The sequence below is a fragment of the Callorhinus ursinus genome, unplaced genomic scaffold (assembly GCF_003265705.2).
Source record: "Callorhinus ursinus isolate GAN/ISIS: 27379988/994484 unplaced genomic scaffold, GSC_fseal_2.0 scaffold56, whole genome shotgun sequence".
Classification (NCBI taxonomy): Eukaryota; Metazoa; Chordata; class Mammalia; order Carnivora; family Otariidae; genus Callorhinus; species Callorhinus ursinus.
The window spans coordinates 2,127,646-2,153,699 of NW_027397118.1; the positions used below are offsets into that span (position 1 = coordinate 2,127,646).

Below are 26,054 nucleotides of genomic sequence, written 5' to 3' on the forward strand. Positions count from 1 at the left end.
TAAAAGGCAGGGGCAGGGAGGAGGAAAGACGGATGGAAGATGGGGGGAGGGAAGGAAGTGCGGGGGCGAGGGGAAGGAGGCAGAGAAGGTGAGGGTAAAGAAGGAGACGAACTCAGAACTCAGCCAGCTTCCGCACAGGTAGCGAAGGTATACATCACAGGTGCTACGTCTGAAAACAGTTTTAAAAAGAGCAATCTGCCAAAATGATACGAGTCATTCTTGCTGCCGTAACCAATATAAAACTAAGCTATTGGAGGCTACTGTGCCCACCTTCACCCACCTCTCCTGAGGCCTGCAGCATATATGCTCCAAAAGCCTTTCTGAAATGGCATTTTGATGTATAATTTTTGCTTCAAGTAATTTTTTATCACTGTTCAAGTAGTTGGTATAATTACACTTGATTATATAAGTGGTAGAAATGTATGTAATCTTATAATTAGAACATGTAATTATCTTGTAAAAAAAATCCTCACAAACTGTAAAACAAAAAGTATACAAGTACAGTAGGTGGGGTGTTTTGTTTTGTTTTTTGTCTTCACCCAGCATTACAACTGAAGCTATGACTCCATCATGGCGTGGTAGGAAATGGGTGTATTTTGGACTTTCATCTACTTGGCTAAAGGAGCAAGCAGGTTTGATCCAAGATCACCTTGATGTCTCCGGTGCCAAAAAATATTTGCAAGTCAGGCATTAATAAGAAGATAGTATCTGTACCCTATGATTCAACTGTGTACATGAAATGCAAAACAGTACTGAATTTCTGAGGCATGCAGTAGCTAAGGCTAGTTTCTTCAACCCAGGGACGTGTTTTCTACATTGCTGTTTTTTTTGTTTTGTTTTTTTTAAACTAAAATGTAATGCTGATAATTTGTACAATTAGGGGGAAAATGAGTGGAGAAATAAAGTAGATGGTTTTCAAAGCACTCTTTGAGGCAGTAATTTCAGCCCTTTCTCCAGCGAGATAAAACAAGAAGTATTTGACTGATACGAATTCCTCAATCCCCACCCTCCCCTTCCCTGGTCTTTCACTGCAGGTGCTAATGAGCAGTGAAACGTTCAAAACGTTGTTCTGTGCAGTGGGGTAAGAGGTACGGAGCCTGACAGTAATTCAGTGAGAATTTTCTGTAAGCCTTTGGTCTTGGCAGAAACCCTGACAATGGCCCGGCTAGATGTCCAATCTCGGCCAAACAGGAATTCTCTAACAGAAAGCCAGTTCTACTTCTTTCCCATACGAGACCTACATACCAAAGGTTTATAAAAATAGAGGAGGGCACAGCACCAAGGCAGGTTTTTAGGAACATGTAAGGGATATAAGCATGGTCATGGTACATGAGGGCCTTACGCAGAGGCCAAAGCCCAGGACTTGCATCTATCTTGCAGACATCCATTACAGGCATTAACTGTTAGTACAGAATTCTACATGGTTCTAGGAGTGCGCCAGAGACTGAAGAAAAAACTCAGGGTGTCTTGAGAGACACTATGGGTTACGTCCCCAAAAACCACTCCCTTCTTCTCCGTTGCTAACAGAGAGCCCCTATTTCATTCACATCTTCGACTCAGAGAAAATGGAAGCCACTGCCAGCTCATGAGTAAATCTTGGGTAACAAAGCCAATAATGGTGTTTCCATTTCCCTTGGTAGGTTTTGGTTTGGCACCAAACATCTGACCCAGATAGGGGCAATGAGGCTGCAAAGAAGGTCAACAGGGAATTTCTAGGGAGGATTTCCTCACTCTTGAGAAGGAGGCACTGGAAGAGTTGATTTCTTTCTATCTTTGTTGTTTCAACATCTGGATGTGATGCCTGGAGCAGCTGCAGCCATTTGAGACATGAAGGAAGGCAGCATGAGGGTAAAGGTTATGATGGTGAGCTTAAAAGAGAGGAATCCAGGTCTTGAGTGACATCACTGGGTCTACGATCATATCACACCTACAGCTGTTCTACTTCTGAACTTCCTGTAACATGAGCTAATAATTACCCTGTTTAAGCCAAGTTTGAGTCAGAGCACAATTTGATACTGTACCCATTTGTCCATTATGGAGGGGTAACATTTATATTTTTAGCTAAATTATGCAGGGGTACCATTTATATTTTTAGCTTAGATACAAGCACGCCAACACATCTGAGTTTAAATCTCATTCACTAAAATTAAGCTGGTATCTATATATTACTGGTGGAGTTTTTAAAATTGGTACAATTCTTTTGGGGCACAGTTTGTCAATTTTATTGAGAGTTATAAAGAAACTTACCAATTTTGATCCAGTATTTCACTTTTTACCCCAGGGAGATAATCCAAAACATGGAGAAATATACACCCTATATTTGATGGAGTACTATTCACACATGAAAAATGATTACTGAAATTGTTAGTAAAGTGAAAAAATTACTATGACAAGTGAAAAAAAGAGTACCATAGAGTTGACTCTTTTGGGGTGGGGGGGCAGAGGGAGAGAATCTTAAGCAGGCTTCAGGCCCAGCTCGGAGCCTGATCCCACAACCCCGAGATCCTGACTTGAGCCAAAATCAAGAGTCAGAGAGAACAACATGGGTTTGAACTGCACAGGTCCACTTCTATGCGGTTTGTTTTTGGGTAAACTCGACACTGTACTGTAAGTCTGTTCCTTATGATTTCCTAGTATTTTTTTTCTAGAGCTTACTTTATTGTATATAGTAATTATACAGTATATAATAATTATAAATGTATGTTACATTTATTATATGCTATACTGTATATATTATACAGTATATAAAAAGTGTAACATACAAAATACATGTTCATCAACTGTTTATGTTACTGGTAATACTTCCAGTCAACAGTCGGCTATTTTAAGTTTTTGGGGAGTCGAAAATTAAATTCTATCGGGGTTTTTGACTGTGCAGAGGGTCAGCACTCCTGATCCCTGCATTGTTCAAGGATCAAATGTAGTAACAACAAAACTCAACATATGTGTATGCTTAAGAGTTTGGAATAAAACCTACCAAAAAACAGTTACAGAGGTTGGTGTCATGGTTGGGGGCTAGGGGTGAGTTCTTTCTTTCCTAGTCTTGCTTTTCCAAACTTCCTAAATAGAAAAAATACGTATATTCGCAATTTCCACAGTACATTATTCAGCGGCTTAGTACAATTTATGGGCAATGCCGATTGAAAATGTCTAGAGACGGAGACTGGGATAGCCTGGGGAAAAGACCTGAGGCAGATGTAGAAAGCTCATTAGCACCAGGATTTCTTCACAACTAGTTGGATTTTCTTTTAAATTCTGACTTTCTTTCTTTCTTTCTCTTTTTCTTCTCTCTTTCTCTCTCTCTCTCTCTTCCTTTTTTTTTTTTTTTCTTTCTTTTCAAGGAGATGATTATTCCACGATTTGGGTAAGGTGAATGAGAATAGTTAACAAGTACGGGATGGTGAGCTAACGTACCATCCCTGAAACCAGCCCACTGGGGAAAATTCCTATTTCTAAATAAGAAAAAAAAAAATGCCAACTGCTTTGATTTGAGTGCTCTGCTTCAGAATAAATTTGTCTGGAAGTGCAGAAGGGTACAAGGTGGGGACTGGAAGGTAATAGTGCATTCTCCTAAATAAAAGCAGGGACCATGGATGCTCCTTCTAATCTAAGCCAACAATGGCACTATTGACAGAGTCCCAAAGATGCTCACAGTATTCCACATAATTAAGAGGGACTGTTGGCATCAGAGGAACCAGAAATATTCTGTAGATTAACTGCTTACTTCATTGCTAATGACTGCCCAATTTCTTTAGACTAATTGGTGCAATCTACATTTTTGCAGCAAAGATGAAGTATCAACTTGATTTGGTGTCGATAAAAAATTGATGGATGCTTCTGACTGCTACTTCTCAACAATACACGGATTATTACTACTATAATTATCATAAATGACAAAACATGGGCAAGTGGTGATTACAAGTCTAATTCTATCCCGAGGTTTTAATGGCATAAACCACTCAGGCTTTACACTCATGATTTACTGCATCATCAAAATCCCTGGAAGGATTACCCTTGGGTGAATGCCACTCATTATCTTACCAATAATAAATACGCTGGTTTGGCCCAACATGGAACAAATCATCCACACTGAGTTCTTAGAAAAGCCCTGTTCAATACATAAATCTCTAGTTTGTGAAGGATGCATGTACCTGCCAAACTCTTTCTCTTCGTTTCTGGGTGTTAACAAGAGTTTTATTTCGCTCTGATACGGACAGAGCCTGGGGGTCTCTGGGTCGCACGACAGCCTACCAAGCTATATGCCAAAGCCTGGAGATGCTGTTACCAGCTTGGTGATGGTCAACCAAACATCACCAGAGTGCTATCAACCAGGTGGAGAGAGAAAAGGGTATAAATCTCACAGGGTCCCCACGTGGTTGGGTGCAAAGGCTAGAACTGCATAATACCCTTCTCTGGGGGATGGAGGACAGAGCAAGAAGCTGTTGCTATTCTGGGGGGATGCCGTTAGCACTGAACAACTAAACACATCCAACAAAACAAATTCAACAGACAGGCCCCCGCAGAGGCAGCTCCAGTCCCCAAAGTCCAAGTGAGTCACCAGGAGTAAAGCAGTGAAAGGGGGTGGTGGTGGCGGGAGACACCCCTCTAACATGAGCGCTACCCACCGCTGCCAAGTGACTCTTGCCCAGTGGAAGGGAAACAGTACAGTCCAATCTTCTGTCTTGTTTGGTTTTCCAAGAGAAGTCGTACATCTTTGTGTGTAGTGTGAAATATTCCAGTTTTAAAATGTTGGCAGACAACTGCATCTCTTAGCATGATGGTTAAGACAGTGGCTTCTGAGACCAGACTGCCGGGAGTTGGACGTTAGTCCCACTAACATTTGGGACCCACTACTTCATCTGAACGTCAGTTTTCCTCATACGTAAAATGGGGATACTAACCGCCACCGACTTCGTGGAGTTGTTTTGAGGATGAAATGAAAGAATAAATGAAGGTGCATAAAATAATCCTGACATGTAGGAACTGCTCAGCAGCGACTACTGTTACCTGAGGTTGGATTTGGCCTGCAGGCTCTCAGTCTGTGACCTCTGCTGTAGGAAGAAATGATACATGAGGCAAGAAAAATGGCCAAGAGCAACCGCTTGAAGGCTGACCGCGTTGAGTCAGAATTCTGTTTCCCCTACTTGCTGGAGGCTGAATGACCTTGTAAGACACTTTGGGAAGCCTCAGCTTTCTCATCTAACAGACAGGGATAATAAAACACCCGCTTCGTAAGAGAGTTGTGAGGTTGAAATTTAAAAACTGACACATAGCACAAGGCACAGCGCTTGGCATAGGGTAAACACTCAACAAATATTAATAGTCGTTATTCACATTATTTTTTAAGCTGAATTTTTCCAGTCTTAGAATTTTAAAACTTTTTATTTTTTAAAGCTAGTCCAGATTTCCTTCTCTTATCCCGTCCCTTTCCCTATAGGCATTTTTGCCATGGGTATAGCTTGATTATTCTATTATGAGTTATGAACCATGAGAAATTCCCGTTTGAAAATTAATCTATGTTGCTTTTTAAGGTGGTGCTTCAACTATTACAATTGTCACCAAGGGCAAAGAACTCTTGCAACAGTCAACTCTGTGTGTAAACAGTATAGGAAATAAATACTCTTAGGAGTGAAAGCTGCTATCGTACTTTGCAGGAAACACAATTGTTTCTATAATATGTAAATACCTGCTAAGATCCGGTTCAAGGGAATCTGCAATTGAAATGTCCAATACATTTATTTATTTTTTTTTAAGATTTTATTTATTTATTTGAGAGAGAGAATGAGATAGAGAGAGAGCATGAGAGGGGGGAGGGTCAGAGGGAAAAGCAGACTCCCTGCCGAGAAGGGAGCCCGATGCGGGACTCGATCCCGGGACTCCAGGATCATGACCTGAGCCGAAGGCAGTCGCTTAACCAACTGAGCCACCCAGGCGCCCTGAAATGTCCAATACATTTAAAAGTGCCTGAAAGGGGACGCCTGGGGGTGGCTCAGTCGATTAAGTGTCTGCCTTCGGCTCAGGTCACGATCCCAGCATCCTGGGATCGAGGCCCACATCGGGTTCCCTGCTCCTCGCAGGGAACGTGCTTCTCCCTCTTCCTCTGCCTGTCTCTTCCCCTGCTTGTGCTCTCTCTGTCAAATAAATAAATAAAACCTTAAAAGTAAATAAATAAATAAAAGTACCTGAAAAGTCGCATATGTTTTAATGCATACCCTTCAGGCAAGCTAGGTTTGTGTGAACGGCTGAGAATGGCATTTGCCAGCTGAGCCCTGACACTGACCGCCTGGTGCAGTGGACCGAAATTCTCACATACACCAGATGAAAGGAGGTTCATGGTTTGCATCATGGTGCAGCTCACTTTGGAAGGCTCCTGTCAATTTCATCTCAAAAACAGACAGGCACAGTTTCAACAGAAGCCCTGCAGCCTCCGGAAAACTGAGGTGTGTACGTATCACTAGCAAAGAGAAATGCATTTCCCTTAAAATACTTGTAAGATAGGTCCAGATTATACCAGGGGTGCCGATGGGCACACACTATTGGAGGTGGACACATTCAAGTCACCAGAGGTCCTCTGCCACTTACTTGTGACTTTCAAATACCCTTTTTAGTGCACGGAGAATCTTCTCTATCACAGCTATTTGGGGAAATAAATTATGGATATGATCCGGGACCTGAGAACCTCCAGACTGTCAGGTATATAGGCTCCTGCTTCCAAGTATCAAGTTTTACTCTGTGACTCACCAGGTAAATCTCTGGGCCTCTGCAAAGCTCGGATTACTGAAAAGTGAGTCGATTAATATGGAAAAGCAGTGCTTCGCAAATCAAAGTCATCAGAAAGTTTCCAAAAACAAACTTCTCCTCTGGATAAGAATTTCTGTAGCTTCTTATAGTATGAAAAAACAGCTTGTTGTTTTAGACTCTAGTCATGGTGGGCGTTACAACAACTGGATGTAAATTAACTTTGTTTCCTCTGAGATCATTTAAATACTAAAAAGAGTCATGCTCCTAACGCCATCCTCCCTGACTTCAGTGTCATCTCCTTGCGAATGTGGAGACCATCTGATGCGCAAGAGTTGGAGGTGGGTGAGATTAAACCACGGCTCACTCTGGAAATATTCTAATGTAGCCACCCCCGTCCTTCCTCTACTCCCTTCCCCAAAAGACTCACGATTGAAAAATGCCTAAATCCAATAAGAGATATCGCTTACTGTCGGGGATGCACATACCAGAGGAAGTGCTGGGGATAAAGGAAATCTGTGAATCAGAGAAAGATGTTGGTATGCAAGATTGAAGATATACCAGCTGGCCCACTGCTTCAGCTGGTTTCCAGAGGCCAGGAAGAAATTAGTCTCACAGTTCAGTTGAAAGAACACCTGGCCATTCACCCAGAGGCACAAATTCACTGTTGAACAGGGTTATCTTTGTTTTCATTCCAAACACACCTAGGAGTTAAGTTATGTAAAATCCTGTGACTCTCACTGTCCTACAGTGCTCAACTTCATAAAAATCAGGAGGTGGGCATGAGGGCCCAGGGATGGGTTGTAAAAATATTAGCGTCCACGGGAGTGCTGGGATTTTAAAGGCCAGGATGGTCTTCCTCCGACTATGGTAACTGGGGTGAAGTGTGTCCTACTGATTTCCCACATAACATTTTACTGAAGATTTATAAATGTGAAGAGCTGGGAGGAAAGGAATTGTATTAAAGCCAAAGCATTAGCACTCTGCCCACAACCAAAAAGACACAAGAGAGCTCCTGAGGCTTACAAAGATGGTTAATTAGCTCCGTGCTCCCTTGTCATTTGGGCCCTGCACAAGGCAGTCTAAAATCAACTCAAGTTTCTCGCTGGTATGCAGGTCTGTGAGTGTGGGAAACGTCATTTTACCGCTGAACTCTCAAATCTGAGGCTAATTCCTCTTTCTCCAAAGAAGAGTCAGGCTGAGTCTTGCCATGAGGCACTGAGCTGTGTGGCTGGATGTGGTGAGTCCTGGAGGAAGCGACACGGTGGCAGAGATTACCGACCTGGATTCGAAGCAGAGAGGCCAAAGGTGCCACCCACACAGGAGGCAGGTGGGGCGGGAGGGTCGTAGAGGAGTCGACAGTTGCGGGGGCCGAAAATACTGGCAAATTCCATGGCCACAAGACTCGGTGGGAGACCTGGGCAGACCCCATCTGAAATGCAGCCTGGGAACGGGGCTCTTGGATGACACCATCTTAGCCCCAGTATCAGGCACTGATCTTTGTGAAAACCCAAACCTGCTGATTCTGTTGTGCACTTGTTCTTCTTCATTCCCTTTTCCTGACCTGCTCACAGGCATCTCCATTTTTCTTGCTTGCTCTTACCTCTCGGGCTTGCCAATTTGCAAATTTTTTTTTTTTTTTAAAGGGAGGTATAATTGACACATTTTAGGAACACGGTTTGATAGACGAAAAAGAAGTTTTCTAAATTTGGAAATCATTTTAAACTTGCAGAGAAGTTACAGGAACAGTACCCCCAAACCACTCATCTAGTCTTTATCTGGATTCATCTACTGTTAACATCTCCTGGAATATTTTTGCTGGGGGCGTTCGTTCACTGGTCAGCTAACGCACATTTGCTCCACACCCACTGCAGAACAACCCCGTGCTTGGTGCCGCACAGAGAGTACAAGAGAACAGCCTCTTTCCTCGAAGATTTATAATTCAATTGTTAGGCACCAACGAGATGACCACCTGCCACATTCAATTTGCTAGACCCCTTAAAAATAAAGTCTGAGCTCTTGGAGATATCTTTACCTGTGCATACTGGGGTAGAGAAGAAACTGAAAGAAACTATAGTTCCTGGTAGGAACTATAATTTGGCAATCCAGCATTTCCCTGAATGGGCCAAACAATGATCAGTAACTTGGCATATTAAGGTACGTTTGTTAAGTGGGGAAAAGGAGGGGATGGTAAGCCATGGTCAGATATATTTGGGAAATATTTATTCAGACAAGGTTTATCAAGTAGCTTTGTAAACTGCAGTTTTTCCTCGGAGCCTTTAATGGGCTCTGCTAATGGGCTTTGTGAATCTCCAAGAAAGGGAGGGGATGTATAATATTCCCTATTTCCCAATGACACTGAATTAGCTCACAGGATTAGTGTTCCATTGAACGCCCTTGGAAGTGTGAAGGAAGTTCACACTCTCAAAGACAAAATGAGAGAAATGTGTGAAGCAACATGCAAACAATGGAAAAATATCATAGCCCAAGTCCATGTCCATAAGTAATGAAGTGGTACCAAGTGAAAGAGGGTGACTAATCAGAGAAAAAGCAGGAAACTAAAAGGAACAGAACTTCAGTAGAATATTTCCGCAATATCGTTGGGAGATTTGTTAGTTTTAAACTGCATCACACTAATATTATTCAAAAACCTAAATCAGCTTTCAAGCACTCATGAGAACGGGTGGGTCTAGACTTAGCAGAGGTAATGGAAGGAGCTGGGAACCAACATGGAGTATCTATTAGGTGCCAGGTGTTGCTTTCTCTTCAAAATTCTTACAAAGTGTGTGAGTTCCTTGGACTGTCTTGTCTTGATCTCTCTTGTATCTTCGGCACCAGCACGGGGTCTGACACGTAGTAGGAACGCCATGAATATTTCCAGAATCAAAATGAACCTCTGACTTACAGTGTGATAAGAAATTCATCAGATGGGCTTCTGTAAGTGACATTCAAATGTTTCTTTGTTAGACCACAGAGGTCATGAGCTGGTGGCCCATAGCCTGCAGACAGGGTTTTATTTGGCTTGTAGAGGGCTTTAAAATAAATCAACAAGATTTAAGAGTTGGGAGGTTTTCAGCAAAATTCAGATCTCCAGTGTCTTCCGAAATATCAGAAGATATGGCAACACTGGACCAGCATTCCTGTAAGGCCACTGCCAGGGCCGAGTGGAGTGGTGGCCACAGCGGAGAAGCAGGTACGACTGTCCTGACCACTCTCATGTCCACACCAATGGTCTCTGCTGCCAGTGATCAGTGGCCGCTGTTCCTGGGTCCTGTAGGCATCTGAGCTTCTGCCTTCTGATCTATAATAACAATCACCAACTTATATAATGCTTACTATGGGCCAGGTACCATTCTAAACACCTTTACAGCTATTAATTCATAACAATCCTACGAGGTGGGTGTTCTTTCTTTTTTCTTCTTTTTCCAGAAAACCAGAACAATCTCCTTCTCCATCCATACGGTCCCACTGAGCCCCTCTTTAGTAGACGGAACTGTAAGAAATCAGCATTTTTTTTTTTATAGTGTCAAAGACATTCGAGTATTGGTTCAACTTAATGAAGACATTTCTACCACGGGCTTTAAAACACAGAGAAGCGACCTTCTCATAGCCCTTCTGACCTACTTCTCTAGGTCACAGTTCTTACGTATGTCTCAGATGACATCTGAGTGATCTCGAGGTAGATGTTTTACATCTCCACTTTACGGGCGAAGATCCAAGCACAGAAGGGCTACACAACTCGCCCCAGCTCTCCTACCTAGTAAGTGGCAGAGTGGGTTTTGAACTCAGACCACCTGGCCCCAGAGTCACGCTCTTCACCGCCCTGGTCGGCTGCTTCTGTTACCCAGACATACTTCCTTAGTCCCAACTATTTTCTCATTTGTCATGGATGTTTATCTAGTAAATCCCCCCTAAATGACACTGGCCTCAACAGCACAAAATGCATCCTATTTTCTTTGTGTTTTACTCTAGCACATTTTTTCCCCCCTCAAATGCCTTTTGATTTCACTTGATCAGGATGATGTGTACAAGGAAAGAAAGTAAAGACATTTCACAGCTCCCCTGACCTCCATCAGGAAGCTAGCTGAAGTCCGGCTCCCCCAAGAGCAAGCCCAATATTGACTAAAGCTGCCACAAGCTGGCAGCCCCATGAGGTTGAGAATGGGGGTCTGCCTTCACACGTCTCACAATGACAAACACAAGCTTGCGTTACACACACTCTAGGCTGATGACTGGAAGACACACATATTAAGTTTCATCCGTCTCCCATTTGGTTCAATGTGGGCTTACCCAAACAGCTGGCCCAAAACCTATCCCTTCACTTAAATTAGTTCTAGTGCTCCACAGTTTTGATTTACTGACAAAGCACTCTCTTTATCTACCAACGGCATGAGAGTTTTGCCTGGGCAGAAACTGCGGTTGGTACAATTGGGCCAGTAAGCGTACTTAGCATTTCCATGTGGGGCACTGACTAGAGAAAGGCATTTTAATTCCCAATTAGTCCATATCAGCAAAGGAAATGTATTTTCCATTATTTCTTTACCCTGGATTCGGATTCATAAAATATCTTAAGGAAAACACATTTTACATTACTGAGTCTTTGATTTCCCAGGGAAACTAATAAATAATCAACAAAAATATGATTAAAGACTGCTTGAACTACCAACCAAAAAGGGACTCTAGCCAGCAAAGAATCTTTCTGATCCAAATCTTTTTATTCCTAGAAACAGAATTCTTACTTAGCCTTTCAAAAGCCTGATGAAGGCTTCAGCTAGGTTTTGACATAAGATTTTCATATTCAAAATATCTGTTGAAATAAGGGGAGAAGGGATATGGATCTTGAAACTGCATTAGTCTGAAATAGAGCTTAGTAAGCTAGAAAGGGAAATTACTTCTCTATAATTGGAATTCTCTCCTAAAAAATCCCTTTGAAATCATGTTCAGCTACTTTCCCATTATGTGTCCCAGAGAAGCTAACTTTAACCCTTTCTGGAATTACCCACCATAAAAATTATTTGATATTTATAAATTGCTCTGGGAAGAGATTCCTGTGCAATGGTCGGTGTCATCAAAGAACTTAATAATGACGAGGAGCTCCCAAGAGTCATAGACATAGTTGAAAAAATGTTTTCTAAACGCAACATATTTTAAGAAAAAAGGAAAAGAAGAAGATAACAGGAGAGGAAGAAAAGGGGAGTATGTCAGAGGGGGAGACGAACCATGAGAGATGATGGACTCTGAAAAACAAACTGAGGGTTCTAGAGGGTAGGGGGGTGGGGGGATGGGTTAGCCTGGTGATGGGTATTGAGGAGGGCACGTTCTGCATGGAGCACTGGGTGTTATGAACAAACAATGAATCATGGAACACTGCATCAAAAACTAATGATGTAATATATGGTGATTAACATAATAATAAAAAAAATTAAAAAAAAAAGTTTTCTAGGATATCTCCTCCCACTCGTACACTGATGCTTGTATTTATATATCACATTTATCTTGGCCGCATAGTCCTAAGGCAGATGCCAGCAAACTCCCCAATTTGAGTTCCTTTACCTTTGAAATGACAACTAAGTTCTGCTCCAATATAGTTCTTTAAGCTCTTTGAAGGCAAGGATTGAGTTTGATCCTCCCTTGTATCTTCAATGCTAATAATATACAGTAGTTGCTTGATAAATGCGTCATGAATCATGAATGCATGAGAGCCTGCTAGGTAAGCAGGGCACATGACTTGACTTCTATTCTCTTCTGGTTTTCTTATCTGTAAAATGGTCATATTAGCTTCCCCAAAGAACGCTCATATGGATTAAATAATATAAGTAATACTACCTGTATTACATTAGCACAGTGCTTAGGACACACCTATACTATACAGCTAATAATATAACTATTATGATAATTATATACACCGTTTACATACAAGTAAGATACTAAGCCAAGTCCTATGAAGGCTATGGAAAAATGGGATGGAAGAAGGTTCTCCTGCCTTTTACATCTACCTTGACAGGAAGACAAGAAACCTGGTACTGCCTGGAGAGATCCCACAATGCTACAGTATTCCACTGAATTTCCATGTCATCAGGCTACATAGCTTCATCACATGAGAGTCAGTGCCTGGTATCAAAATCAGAAGAGGAGTCATCTGGCCTACGGGAACGTTCTCATGTGTATGTGTGACATATATCCTGTTTTGTATCTGTCTTCTTTTCCTAAGGATGTAAACTCATTCAATAGTATGCGGTGCCTGACATGGGTGTTTCATAACCTGGAGAGCTATACTCTCCTTCCCTGGGTACCTTAGCTCATAGTAATAATGTGCAACAGTATCTTCATTTTGACTTGGAAGATAGTTGTATCCACAGAATAACCCAACACCGGAAGTTCTGCTGCTTTACTTGTGAAATTTTTAAGAGTGTTTTCCCTAAAGGTGTAACATGCTAAGTAAAGCTAATTAAACATTTTCGAGCCGATTTCTTAATTATCATTTTTATTTTTATTTTCTCAATTATCATTTTTAAACATTACAACACGATAACAATTATCTATTACTTTGAAATCAAAAGTAACATCGGTTTTGTTACAATGTGTTTTGTGTTTCAACAAAAACTTTGGAGGGAAGTCCCTAAAAAATATGAAGTGTTATGCAAATATAAGGTAGTCTATAAGTCATGTAAGATGGACCTTACTTTATCCTATCAAGAATTAAAGTACAGAGGCTACTATTCTCTGTTTCAGAGTAATACAGCTTAATGTTCTCAGAGAAATTATATTCTTCCTTAGGAAGTAATAACATTAACCATGGCACCCACTAAAGAGATGTCAGAATATAAAATGACTTCAGGTCATTTTTTTATGGCAAGGCTATCAAACATAGGATGGAGACGTATGTGTGTATGGAGAGAGAGAGAGAGAGAAGACACAGAGTCCTCTGTAAAAATCTAAACTATTTCTATCATATTTCCCAGGACAGTATCTCCACAGAGAATTCTGCACAGAGATGTAAGGCCAGGGAAGGAAATGTAACACCCAGAAAATCAACATAAAGCTCATTTCTCTACTATACGCTTAAGAATTAATTGAATATAAGTGGGCGAAAATAGATGGCAAGTGATGTCAATGAATTAACTTATTTTTGTTCAAGCACAGTAACAGATGTTGGCTAGATCCTGTCTTCCCATACATCCATATCTAGGACTGCATGATCAGATTTGGAGCTCAAACCAACAACTCTTGGAGGAGGCATCAGTAGTTGCCCAGAAACTCTTCAGGCTAGCCAGTCCCAAGTCAGTCTCAGAGCCCCCCTTCCAGATCTGATAAAAGGCAGAAAAAGGCACTGTTATTTCTTCAGTTCTTCCTAGCATCCCATAAGGGGTCACCACTGGAAAGCCTGGGCCAATGTATCTCATAGTATTTCCTCTTTCCCCCAGGACCCAGCACAAGACTGTGTGTAAAATGGTAGGACAGTCAGCTTTCCACATGACAGCCACCCAAGGGAGAGCACACCGAAGTGAGCCCACCTGCTTCCTGTGAAAAGTCAACCCAAGCCTGTGTTTCTTTACTTCGTGAGCAAACCAGGTGCTCTGCAGGTAACCTTCAAACACTCCAAACACCTTAAAGATTAACTTGAAGTGTAATTACTCTATAAAGTAAAATAAGCATGGAAAAAAAGTGTCAGGTTCCCAGAATGAAACTCTACAATCTAATTTGACATCCTGATGTCAGAGTTATCCGAGTTTATAAATGACAGTCAAGGTATATTGTGTGCCTAAGAGACACATGACATATGTGTACTGGGAACATGGAGTAAGGAATAATTACATTGCCTGCCTTCAAAGAGCTTCCAACATGATGTTATAGACAAAAAAAAAAAAATTAAGTCAACATAAATACAATGTAAAATTACAGAAGTGTTAAGAAGAGAGACTAAACAGATGGAAGTGAGTAGACTGAATTATGAACAACATTTTGCAAACTCTCAATTAGATCACAATTTCAAGGTCCATTAGTTTTTTCCCATGCCTCTGGGTCCCCTCTGGCATTTTAGCCTCCCCTCTATCAGGATACAAGAGAGAAAGGCAGTAAAGGTGCCCAGGTAAATGGCTTTGATCAAGTCATACTGCGGGGGCCACCGTAACCAAACGGGGATACCCACTCCCAGCTGACAGCAGAGCATATGCTCTAATGTTCATTCATTCATCCCTCACATATTTACTGAGTGCACACATGTCAGGCACTGGGCTAGGCCTTGGAGAAATATTTGTCCCTGCTCTCAGGAGAGAAGGTTTCATTTACTGTGGGATACAACACAGGCTAAATCATCAGACAAACAAATAGGAATTTCAGATACAGTTGGGTGCTTTGAAGAGAAAAGAACAGGATGATGCAACCGCCTATGCAGGGCATGGAGAGGTAATTTTACCAAAGGTAGTCAGGAGGACCTCTCTAAGGTGACATCTGAATGACAAAAATTCAGAGGTCAGAAGGGCAGAGCACATCAGGCCAAGGGAGGAGCAAATGCAAAGGCCTGGAGACAAAAACAGTTCATGAGCTGGAGGAACAGAACAGAGGCCAACGTGGCAAGATGAAGGAAGGGGGGCGGTGCACAGAGGGGCAGGCAGGAACCAGGTGCTGGTAAGGAGACTGGTTTTGTTCTAGATGTGACAGGGAAGCAGGGAAATGACATGATCCCACATAAAGTCTTGTTTCTCAATTAAAAAAAAATTTTGGTAACAGCTTTATTGAAATATAATTCAAATTCCATAGGATTTACCCACGTAAAGAGTACACTTGCATGGCTTTTAACATATTCCTTTCCTCCCACTCCAGCCTGATAACCACGAAATGTACTCTCCGTCTTGACTGATCTGCCTATCCTGAACATTCCACCTAAAGGGAATCATAATGTGGCACTTTGTGACTGGCTTCTTCACTTAGCATGTTCTCAAAATTCACCCATACTGTAGCAAGTATCAACACCTCATTTTTTTATTGCCAAATTATATCCCATTGTATAGATACACCACATTTTGATCATTCATTCAATTTGATGGACATCTGGGCTGGTTCCGTTTTTGGCTTTTAGGAATAATGCTGCTATGAACAGTTGTGTGTAAGTTTTGCATAGATATATGCTCTCATTTCTCTTGTGTAACTAGGAGTGGAACTGCTGGATCATATAGCAATCCTATTCCGAACCTTCTAGACTATTTTCCAAAGAGCCTACACCATTTTATATCCCCACCAACAACATAGGAAGGCTCTAATTTTTCCCTATCAGCAGCAGCACTTGGTATATTTGTCTTTATGATGAATACATTTTTAAAAGATCCGAAAAACATTTAAGGATCACTGCTTTTAAAAATAACTGTAAAAGTCAATGCTTATTAAGAGTTTTGAAGATCTGAAGGGCTTCTGGAATTCTAAATGGTAATGGGATGTTTAAGGGGAGCAGAGGTCTCTTTCCATGAAACCGCCACCAAGCAGAAAATAAGGGTGAAGAGCCTAAAAGCGGAATATAGATGTTTGCTTAGAATTTGTTCAAACTGCATCTAGCTTCATAACCAGGTAAAGAAACTACCACACTCCTGTTGGTACCTTTCTCTCACTTGTTTGTTTTTAGGTGGCAAAAAGCAAGCATTCAAGTAGAAATTTGTTGCCTTTTTCCGGAAGTGTTTGGAACACAATGTTACCAATCATTGTGTTTGGAAGGGAAGCCCTTTCTGGAGCCAAAGCCTCCTGCGGTTGGAAGGCTGGGCATGAAGCTGGCGGCTTCCATGCTGCCTGAGAGGACAGCCCTGTGATCACATACTGAAAGGCTAGTTCCCAAGGGGTGCTGGGAAGGGCTGAGTCCTGGGCAACTAGTTCAGTGGCCTTAAAAGTACAATGGGTGGATTGACATGCTCTCCTAACTCCACCCTCATCATTGCACGGGCCCATTAGAAGCAGAGAATGAGCAGGAAATCCAATGGACTGCCTACCTGAGTCCTATCTTATGCTTAGGGAGCAGGGGTAGCAAATCCTAAAGTCATCGGAGTAAGCGAAAATTATGAAGAGTCAAAAACTACACTCAAAAATCCCTTAAGTTAAACAAAATATTTACCTGCCACTTGTAGCTCAATAGACCGTTTTTCAGTAAGCCCAACACAGCTAGGTTTTCCTCCATCATTGGAACAGAAATATTTCTTCAGTGAAGCACCAAATGATCAGCTAAGCACCAAAGAGTTGCCTTATGTTTAGGGGCCATATTGTGAAAACAAAAAACAGAAAACACCATACCTTCGAGGTATAGAATCATACACAGAATAGGAAGAAATTCACCCTCAAGAGAGGTGGGCACAGATTCCTGACTCTGTCTCACATTGACTCCGGGGCAAATGCTCAAGGAATGGAAGAGCAAGGAAAGAACTATTTAAATTGCTGTTACTATTTCTCTGTCTCTGTCTCTTTCTCTCATTAAATATAAGCTAGTTAAAAATATGGATGATGCAATTCACTGAAATCAGTTTCAGAAGTCCAAAGTTTAGGCAAAAATCATCTTTGTCGTAGATCATAAGGCAGAGACTCAATTGCCAAAGAGATGTCAGATCACAGGTTTCAGTAATGAGATTCCAGAGACTAGAAAACACGTTGTAGTGGCCAACCCTAGAAGTGGAAGGCTATTTAGATCTTATCTAGCTTAAACCCCTCGTTTCAGAGTTGAGGAAAATGGGCTTCAAAGCTATTTCGTGACTTATCCAAGGTCACAAGGCTGATAAGTAGCAAAGCCCGGCCTGGGGTGCAGACTGCCTGACTTCTATTTTACAAATTCTGATGAATCAAAGAAATAGCTCAAAGGTAAAAGTATACCTAGTGGTTCCGAACTCACTATTCATCACACGTTATACCAATTAAAATGCAATATATGGTGATTATTGTTGTGCTTTAATCATATTGTGTTGTCTACAACAGGCTGACGGACATGTGTTTTGGAAAATCAAATAAAACCACAGAGTTGGTTGTCACTGGCTCTGTTTTTTGTTTTGTTTTGTTTTGTTTTGTTTTGTTTTAATTTACATAGTCTCAGCTTGCCTTTGGGGAATTTACAGACCAAAGCAAACCTGTTCCCTAGAGACACTGTGGAAACAGTTCTTAAAGCAAAGTTATTCTCTTTGTTGTTGCGGTCACTTATAATCAGAGAAATCAGAACGTCAGCATGATTCCACAGAATTACATAGCAACTGCAGTTGGACCAGAATCCCCCTCAGCAGACCTAGGAATCACCAGTAGCTGAGAATAATACCCACAATTCAAGATCTGACTTGGGCCCAGAAAGCTAGAAGGATTTTTTCCCCCTCCTTATAAATGTATCTGTTCCCCATTCTCCGCCCCAACCCCTCTCTTCTTCCTTGAAATCTGAGTAGGACTCCTCTGCCTGGTGACCTGTTGGAATATACTTGCTTGTTTGCTTTCTCCTGTGTTTTTCTTAATGTAATAACTTGAAATGTCAACATGAGGTGACAAGTAAATCCTCAGTCAAAATAAGTTTGCAACCAGACAGGAGGAAGAAAAGAAAAAGCATGTGGAGAGCCGGCCATGGAGGCTGTTGAATGGTGGCCAAATCCATGGCCAAAGCACTAGTAAAGCCCAGCATTTATTATCATCACACAAGATCATTCCTGTTCTCTTATTCAGCAGGCTGCATTCTAGATCTTTCCCTCTGGGACTCAGCATTTGCTCTGGTTCTATATCTACTGCAACAAATAGGTACAGAAAGATCACGGCACGCTGTCTGGATATAGACTCTGGCTTCATTACTCAAAGCCAGAGGTACTTACAGGAAGGATATGTGTCAAATCAGAGGGGGGAAAAAACGTGTATTGCTTTTTAAGTTTCCCGGTGAGGCAGAAACTTAGCAAGTTAACGATATCGTCTGTGATGCACATGGGAGAGAATCCAGGCTTTCCCATTCCACCTTGTAATGGAGTTTGGGAGAATTGAGTTTTGGCATAATCTGTATGAAAGGAAAAGTGAAGGTTGGTGAAGTTGTAAATCACGGAGAGGCGACAATACCGACCGGCCAGCAACTGGCTGCTTTCGTGGGGTCTCTGGCACCAGCTCCAGGAACTATACCAAGTGTCCTCAAAGCAAAAATAGGTCATAATGTGAACGTGTCACCATTTTAAGCAGTTTCCATATTTCCACCATAAATTCTACCCCTTTCTTCCTCGCTTTGGTTGTGTTGGCCCTGTGGCAGCTAGGGCAGCTTGCTTCCATAGGACCTAAGCTGAGAGGGATGAGTTACAAACCCAAATCCCAGTGTTTGTTAAGGGGATTTATGCATTAGGTTCTCTGAAACTTTACCCAGAAAGTCTTCCTCATTCCTCTGTTGGGTTTCCGGAAGAGAGAAATCCCCGCTGCATATCTCCCTTTGACTCAATGCTGGATACGGGCACATATAAATCCTGCTAATGACTTCTGCCTGTGGCTGACAGGTTCTGGTCTTTGGTGAGAGCTGGGTTCTCACCAAAAACTACTTTTTGTTTATTTCCTAAGAGGATTTATTGCAGGATGTCTTCAGTGAGCATCAGCATTCCCCACGATGGCTGTCAACACCCTTCATTTAGTTGGGTGCTCCAAATGGAGGGATCTAATTCATGCTGTCGGATCTGGGACCCTAAACATTCTAACATTCAGAATTTAAAATCATCTTGCGTAAAACCTAAGGGCCCTGTTTTGGGAGTTTCCTTTTTTGGAGATGGGAAGACGTTACCTTCTTAACACATTTCATTCTTGAGATACAGAACTCTTGGTTTTCCTTTGGGAATTTCCACCACCTGGAGATGGGGGTAGGGGGGTGAGGGTGCTTGGGGACTGACTGATTTCAGATAATCAGAATATGCCTTATCTCCCTATGGTTATGGGGATTGCTTCAGGAATGGACACATAATTCATTCAGACTAAGAAGGCATGGTAAGAATCTGTGGCTTCTGTGAAAGAGAAGTATTTCTCCTTTGATGGTATTAGTGATGTGATGGAAGCTGTGAAGTCTGGAGCTACAACCATCCTGCATCCAGAAGAGGCTAAAGCTAACAACAGCCATAAAGAACCTAAGAATGGAACCAACTAAGAAGAACCTAAGAGCAAAGAGATGGGTCCTGGTGATATATGGTTATTCCCTGGACTCAGCTATGCCTGAAGCTAGTTACCATGTACTTTTCAATTACATGAACCAATAAACTCTTTTTACTTCAGTCTATGTGAGCTGGGTCTTCTCTCTCTTGCAACTGGAATAATAGTAATTGATAACTAAATTCAGTAAAGTAGACTCTGGTATATATATATCAAGTCCCTGATCAAGATTATAACAATCTTGACATCTTGAACAGAGATGCCGGCAGAGTCCTTTAATACGCCATCCTTCTTGTAACTTCCAGCACCTTGCTCGCCCTCCCAATCATGCACCCCTGCTCCTGGTCTGTAACCTTCCTCACTACTGCTTTTTGCCCTTGGCATATACGCAAGCTCTTGACTTTCCCATCTTATGAAACGTCCTCCTTTATTCATCCCTCATTTTAGCTGTCACCTTATAACTTATATCTTCTTTCCTGGTCAAGCTTTCTGAAGTAGTCTATACCAATCCTTCCCAAAGCTTCAGTTCTGCAGACGGTTAACTAAAAAAGAGTATACCATCGAGTATATTTTAGGAAATGCTCCAGGTGGTAGCCTCCTTTCGGACAGTAACAATTAACGTGAGAGTATTAAAGGCTCTGGGAATACTTACAGAGATGAAGACTATTCAATTTTATTTAACCCAGTGTTTTCAAAACTTATTTGACGATGGAAACCACCCCCTCTTTAATTCTGCTTAGAATCACTTAACATCTCAGGGATCTAGACTTCTGAGGAACATAAGTTGGGAAAGGATAGTTCTATGCACTGCCTTCCTCTTTCACGTCTCATTTATTCACTTAAAATGATTACAAAACCTTTTCTTTTTTTTTTAAGATTTATTTATTTATATATTTATTTATTTGACAGAAAGCAGCACAGTGAGAGAGGGAACGCAAGCAGGGGGAGTGGGAGAGGGAGAAGCAGGCTTCCCGCTGAGCAGGGAGCCCGATGCGGGGCTCGATCCCAGGACCCTGGGATCATGACCTGAGCCGAAGGCAGACGCATAATGACGGAGCCACCCAGGCGCCCCCCCCCCCGATTACAGAACTTCTTAAATACCAAAAGTATACAGCATAATATAATATACTTGTAGCTATTACCAGCTTTGCCAGATCTTAATGAAAAAGAAAAACATCTAAATCACATCTGGCGAAAGATTTACAGTGTCCAAATGTTCCATTTCTCTCGTGTCTCTTTATCTTAACGCACATTCCCTTTGTCTTGAATATCGCATCTCCCCTTTCCCCACCATTCTTTGCCTGGCGATATCCTCCTCCTGTTCAAGACTCAGCTCAGCTACTACCCCCTCCAGGAAACCTTTCCTGTTCCCTCCTGTTCCCCAGCCCATCAGGGTTCTGTGGCCTTCCTCCAAATTCCCAGAGTTCCCTGAATGTACCCCTATCAAAAGATAGCAATTATCATATTCTTAGCTAATTGTCTGCTTACTCAGTGGTCTCCTTTACTGGACGAAAAAGTTCCTTAAGGACAAGAAACTGTCTTTTCTTCCTGCGTCCTCAACGTCCTGTGCAGTGCCAAGACTATCAGAGAAACTACTTCAATGTTTCGTGACCGCCTCATGAACGCTGCAGGGCTTCTTGGTGGGGTGGGTCTTCCCTGCGCAGAACATCATTGTACAAGTCAGCCACCAGATTTCTTGACTACTGTGTTGTCCTGACTTCTGTACATTTGACCCGGTCACTTATCTTCCTCTGAGAATGCTGTCTCCACTTTCATTTTTCCGTCTCAAAGCAAGTGAATCAGCTAGGATGTCCTCTGCTTCGAGTAGCAGGAAACTATCTCTTAAAAGCTTAAGCCATCAGGATACTCATCTAAGAAGTCTGGAGGTGAAAGGCTTTGAGGTTGGTCATTGTGGATCCAGGCTTTCCTTCCATTTGTTCTACGGGCATTAGTGTACTTGTTTTTTTGTTTTGTTTTTATCTTCATACGTGTCACCTCGTGGTTGCAAGCCGGCGGCCACGGCTCCAGAATCCTGTCCGCCCACTGTGTGCCAAGGCAGGATGCCTTCATGAGGCTCTGTCTTTTTACCAGGGAGAAAATCCCTCCTCAGAGCCCCTGGCCCATTTCTCCACGTAGCTCCCAGGGCAGAACTTATGCTATGCGTGGCCCCCCCAGCTTGCCAGGGAGGCTGGGAAAGTGAGCATCTGGCCCAGGGGACTAGAAAACACCATGACTGGCTTCACCTGACCGGGATTCGCCACCTGTGGCTGGCAGAGGGGCCAACCTCCCTGAAATCCGGGGGCCTCTATCCACCAGCTGAACAAAACTGGGCTTCTCTTAGCAGGGATGAAGAAAGCAGGGGAGAGCTAAGGGATGGGCTGCCCGGTAGGCAACACAACGTGCCTGCCACAGTAACGCCAGGATGGTTATCAGGGTACAGCCCCCCGGCTGTGATACCAAAAGATTCGAGTTTCGAGGCTGCCGCTTCTCCCTGACCAGCCACAGGCCCGTGGCCAGCTCCCGGTGTCGGTGTTCGTTCGCTCTGACGGGAGGAAGTGTATCATGTGAGCTGACTAATGACGTTTAAAAGAGAAAAGAAGCTTCTATTCATCCAACTTCTTAAGTTAGGCATCTCGTGACATTTCTTAAGGCAGGAAAACATGTGTTCAGGCATTCATCCGACAGTTCCTGTGCATCTCCCCTGGGGCAGTTTTGGGTCACAGAGATAGTTAAGACAACCTCTGCCCTCAAGAGGCTCACTGTCTGGTGAACAAGACAAACATTTACACGAAGAGCTAAGCTGAACATGACAAGGGCCATAATGAAGATCTGTAGACAGTACCATGGACCAGAGAGGAGGTCAATGTGCCGGGTGGGGGAGGGATGCCCACAGCGCAGCTGTAGACAGCCGTGCGGGCCGTGTTCCGCACATCTCACAGCGGTGGACAGGGAAGCCCTGGATGCTGGCGTCCAAAGCCCTCTTAAGACAGGGAACATTTGCACGGGAGAAAAAGGAAGACCGCAGGTAGGATGAGGTAAAGTAGGAGTCCGTGGAGAGGGGGGAAAAAAACAAACAAGTACAGTCGGTGGAAAATTCGGGATACAGTAAATGCTCTGGAGCAGACCTACCATTGAGGGAAAGGGGTGGGGGGTCACAGAAAGGAGGCTGAGAGTCAGGTAAGCCTTTTTACAATCTGAACCTTATCCTTCAGTTGGCAGTGGAGAGTCAATGAAAGTTTCAAAACATTAAAAGTAACTCATTCCTTCAAAGGTTAGGGAGGCCAATCCCATTTGCAAATTAAATAACTACCAAACTGCAGGAGTCCTAGAGTACTCCCAACTCTATTTAATAAACAAAGAAGTTATTATAACGTTCGAGAAAGAGCTGTCAACTGCGCTTCTAAGTTTTTCAGGGACTCTGATGAAATGAATACCTGTGTTTTGTCCTTCTATAAAACTGAACAGGTTAGGGATATATCCCATAAATCCTACAATTATTTCAAGCACAAAGCATGGCTTTACTACATTATCGCTTTTAAATAACACATCACCAGGTTCTGGTTCCCAAAACCACTTTGGGGAAAAATGCTTTCCTAAGTGACATCACCCCCTTTTCCATATAAAATGAAAAAATAAAGGATCATATTCAGAAATAGCAGGCTCCAGGAGGAGGATTGGTGTACCTTAAGAGCCCACTATGGAACCCCCTACTGCCCTGAGAGAAACAAAGAAATAAATTAAAAATATAAAAACCCCCAAATACACATAGTTGAGCTTAAAAGAGGTGGGCTGCTTTTCCCCAAATCCATTAATAAAATAAATCACCGTATTTCATATTCACAGTCATCTCTGAAAGTTCCCCTCTTAATTGCTCCATGGCATCATGTTTTATTTTAGTAAAGTTCAGATTTTATTGCCAGGGACTAATGGGCATGGAGTCCCTGAAGAACTTGTTTTAAAACATTGACCAGTCAACCATAAAAGGGATATTAAAACAGCTACAGAGGCTAAATAAGAATTAAAAAAGTATAGCCATTTATTTTTAAATTAGAATCCTCTTTCGCATTTAGGAATATAATAAAATGTGTCATAAACTTTCTACTTTCATTCCAAAGTATTGTTGTAAGGATCGACCGTAATGCAGATACAAACCTTCCATGGTTAAGCAGCACTCATTAAAATCAAGTGCTGTTTTTAAGCATTATTAGAGGCATTTTAAAATTATAAATGATTACAATGTTGTAAAAACCTTCCAAGGAGAGACACAGAAAAGGAGAAATGGGAAGGATCTAATGAAGAAGACTGTTAATAAACTCGTGCCATCGCTAGGTCAAAATTCACAAGGCAAGCAGGGTCAAGTCCTAGGACACATCTGGGTAGAACTTGCAGTCCAACAGGAGGCTGTAAAATGTGTTCAGATGAGATCTGTGTGCATCACTGTTGCATCATTTGGTGCCCTCCCCTCCAGTCTGGGAAGCTTTTCTAGAGCCACGTAGCATCTCTCGCTTTACTGATACACCATCTTCCTTACCAAGGTTCGGTATCAGTGATTAGGGAAGTAGCCCCATTTCGTTAAGTGGGAACCTGTCCAGGAGAGAATCGATCTCCCAGCCTTGCCTCGAGTTCAACGTGACTGGGGCACTCAAATCCCCAATACTCTGATAATGGGTTACAGTCCTTCTCTTCTTCTGGTGGCCCAGAAGAGGGCAAGTATCGTTGACCCAAGAGGGAACGCCCACTCCGATAAGGCGCACGGGGCCCGGTCACACGCGGAACATGGAAATGGCTTTTCAGGCTCCCTTCTGAAATAGGGCACGAGGCGCAGAGAGAAAGAAGATGGTTTTTCCCAACAGGAGCACTCTCTGGCCAAATAGGACAGACACAGGATGTCCAACTCAGAGGAACAATCTTTTAGTAAACATGATCTCTGAAAGGACTCGAAAACAGAGACCTCAGCAGAGATCCAGGTTGGTGCCAAAAAGGGGGCAGGGGGCCGGGCCGGAGCAGGATGGCCAAGGGGCCCAGAAGCTACTTCATTTCTAATTCGGCAGCACCTTCCGTTCCTCTCAACAGTTTTAAATAAAGGCATCTTGAACTGGTTTAGATTAGCTCCCACCAGGCACATTTGTAAAGATAAAAAGAACATGGTTGTTTTCCTTCCTCCGAGACGGGGGCTGGGAAGGGAGAGCAGGAATGTTCAGCCGGGTCTTTATGGAGGAGAGAAAAACAAGAGTCAAGTATGTTCTTATGCCCGTGTTGCTTTGAAACTTCGAACTCTCAAACTGCTTGTCCTCCTTGGTCACAGGGATGGCGAGGAGAGGAGCCGGGCAGGGGTAGTGAGGTGGGGGGGTGAGGGGGAGACAAGTGTGTGTTTCTTCCTCATCCTGCAGTTCACGGCAGCAACTAGCTTGTGTAAACATTCGGTAGCCCATCTGAACCCTATTTCAGAACAAAACAATTTCAGTTTTAAAGTGTTTGAATTACTTTAGCTAAATCTGAGGATTTGCCTATTGAATCTGGAGCTGTTCCCTTTCAACTCTGAATGAAGGAAGAATTATGAGGCTGGAATTATTCAATGAGAGCTATCTGTCCTGGCACTCAATCAAAGGGATTAGGATTTGGAGAGAAAAGCCTACAGGTGATCCTCCAGGAAGCATACCAAGCAGTTATCAAAAACATACAAGTTCAAAGCAGCTCAATTTTCATATGTTAAATGTACTTGGATGCAGCCCCAGGCTCCTTTCTAGGTAAAAAATTGTGTTAAAGCTGTTTGTACTTGCATACTTAGCAGACAAGGGAATTAAAAAAAGCATGTGGTACAGTGGTGCCGGGTCCACCTCACCCGAGTGTAATGCGATAAATCAATCTTGTTCTCTCGGTGAAACACGATCTGATACTGTGTCCAGGCTTCCCAGACCCATCCCTGACTCCTAACATCATGGCAGATATTCATTTACCTCAGCAATGCAAAAGAGCTGTCACAACACAAACGCTGTGAGGTCAGGCCCCCGGCACCGGCTGCTTAACAATTAACAGTGCATGCTATTCACGAGGCTTGGGTGTTGTTTTCCCAAATACCATGATCTGGGCTTAATGGTGTATTACCTACTTAATAGCTTAACTTGGGCACACTGAAAAGGAGAAAAAAAGGACACACACTAGGATTAGGTTATAGACTAGGGGACGTTTGGGGTGGCCTTCCTGTACTAGCG

At 42.6% G+C, this 26,054-nt stretch overlaps 1 protein-coding gene across 3 annotated transcripts in view; it reads right to left on the minus strand.

Moving 5' to 3' along the window:
• Positions 1-26,054, minus strand: part of FTO (FTO alpha-ketoglutarate dependent dioxygenase) — a 414,363-nt gene that overhangs the window by 112,709 nt on the left and 275,600 nt on the right. Inside the window, exon 9 of one of the 3 annotated variants that reach the window (XM_025852362.2) lies at positions 23,855-25,281. The exons of the other annotated variants lie outside the window; for them this stretch is intronic. Coding sequence (XP_025708147.2) covers positions 24,948-25,281 — 334 coding nt within the window. The 3' untranslated portion in view covers positions 23,855-24,947. Of the gene's footprint in view, positions 1-23,854; positions 25,282-26,054 lie in introns of those variants that run through there. 3 annotated transcript variants of the gene reach the window in all.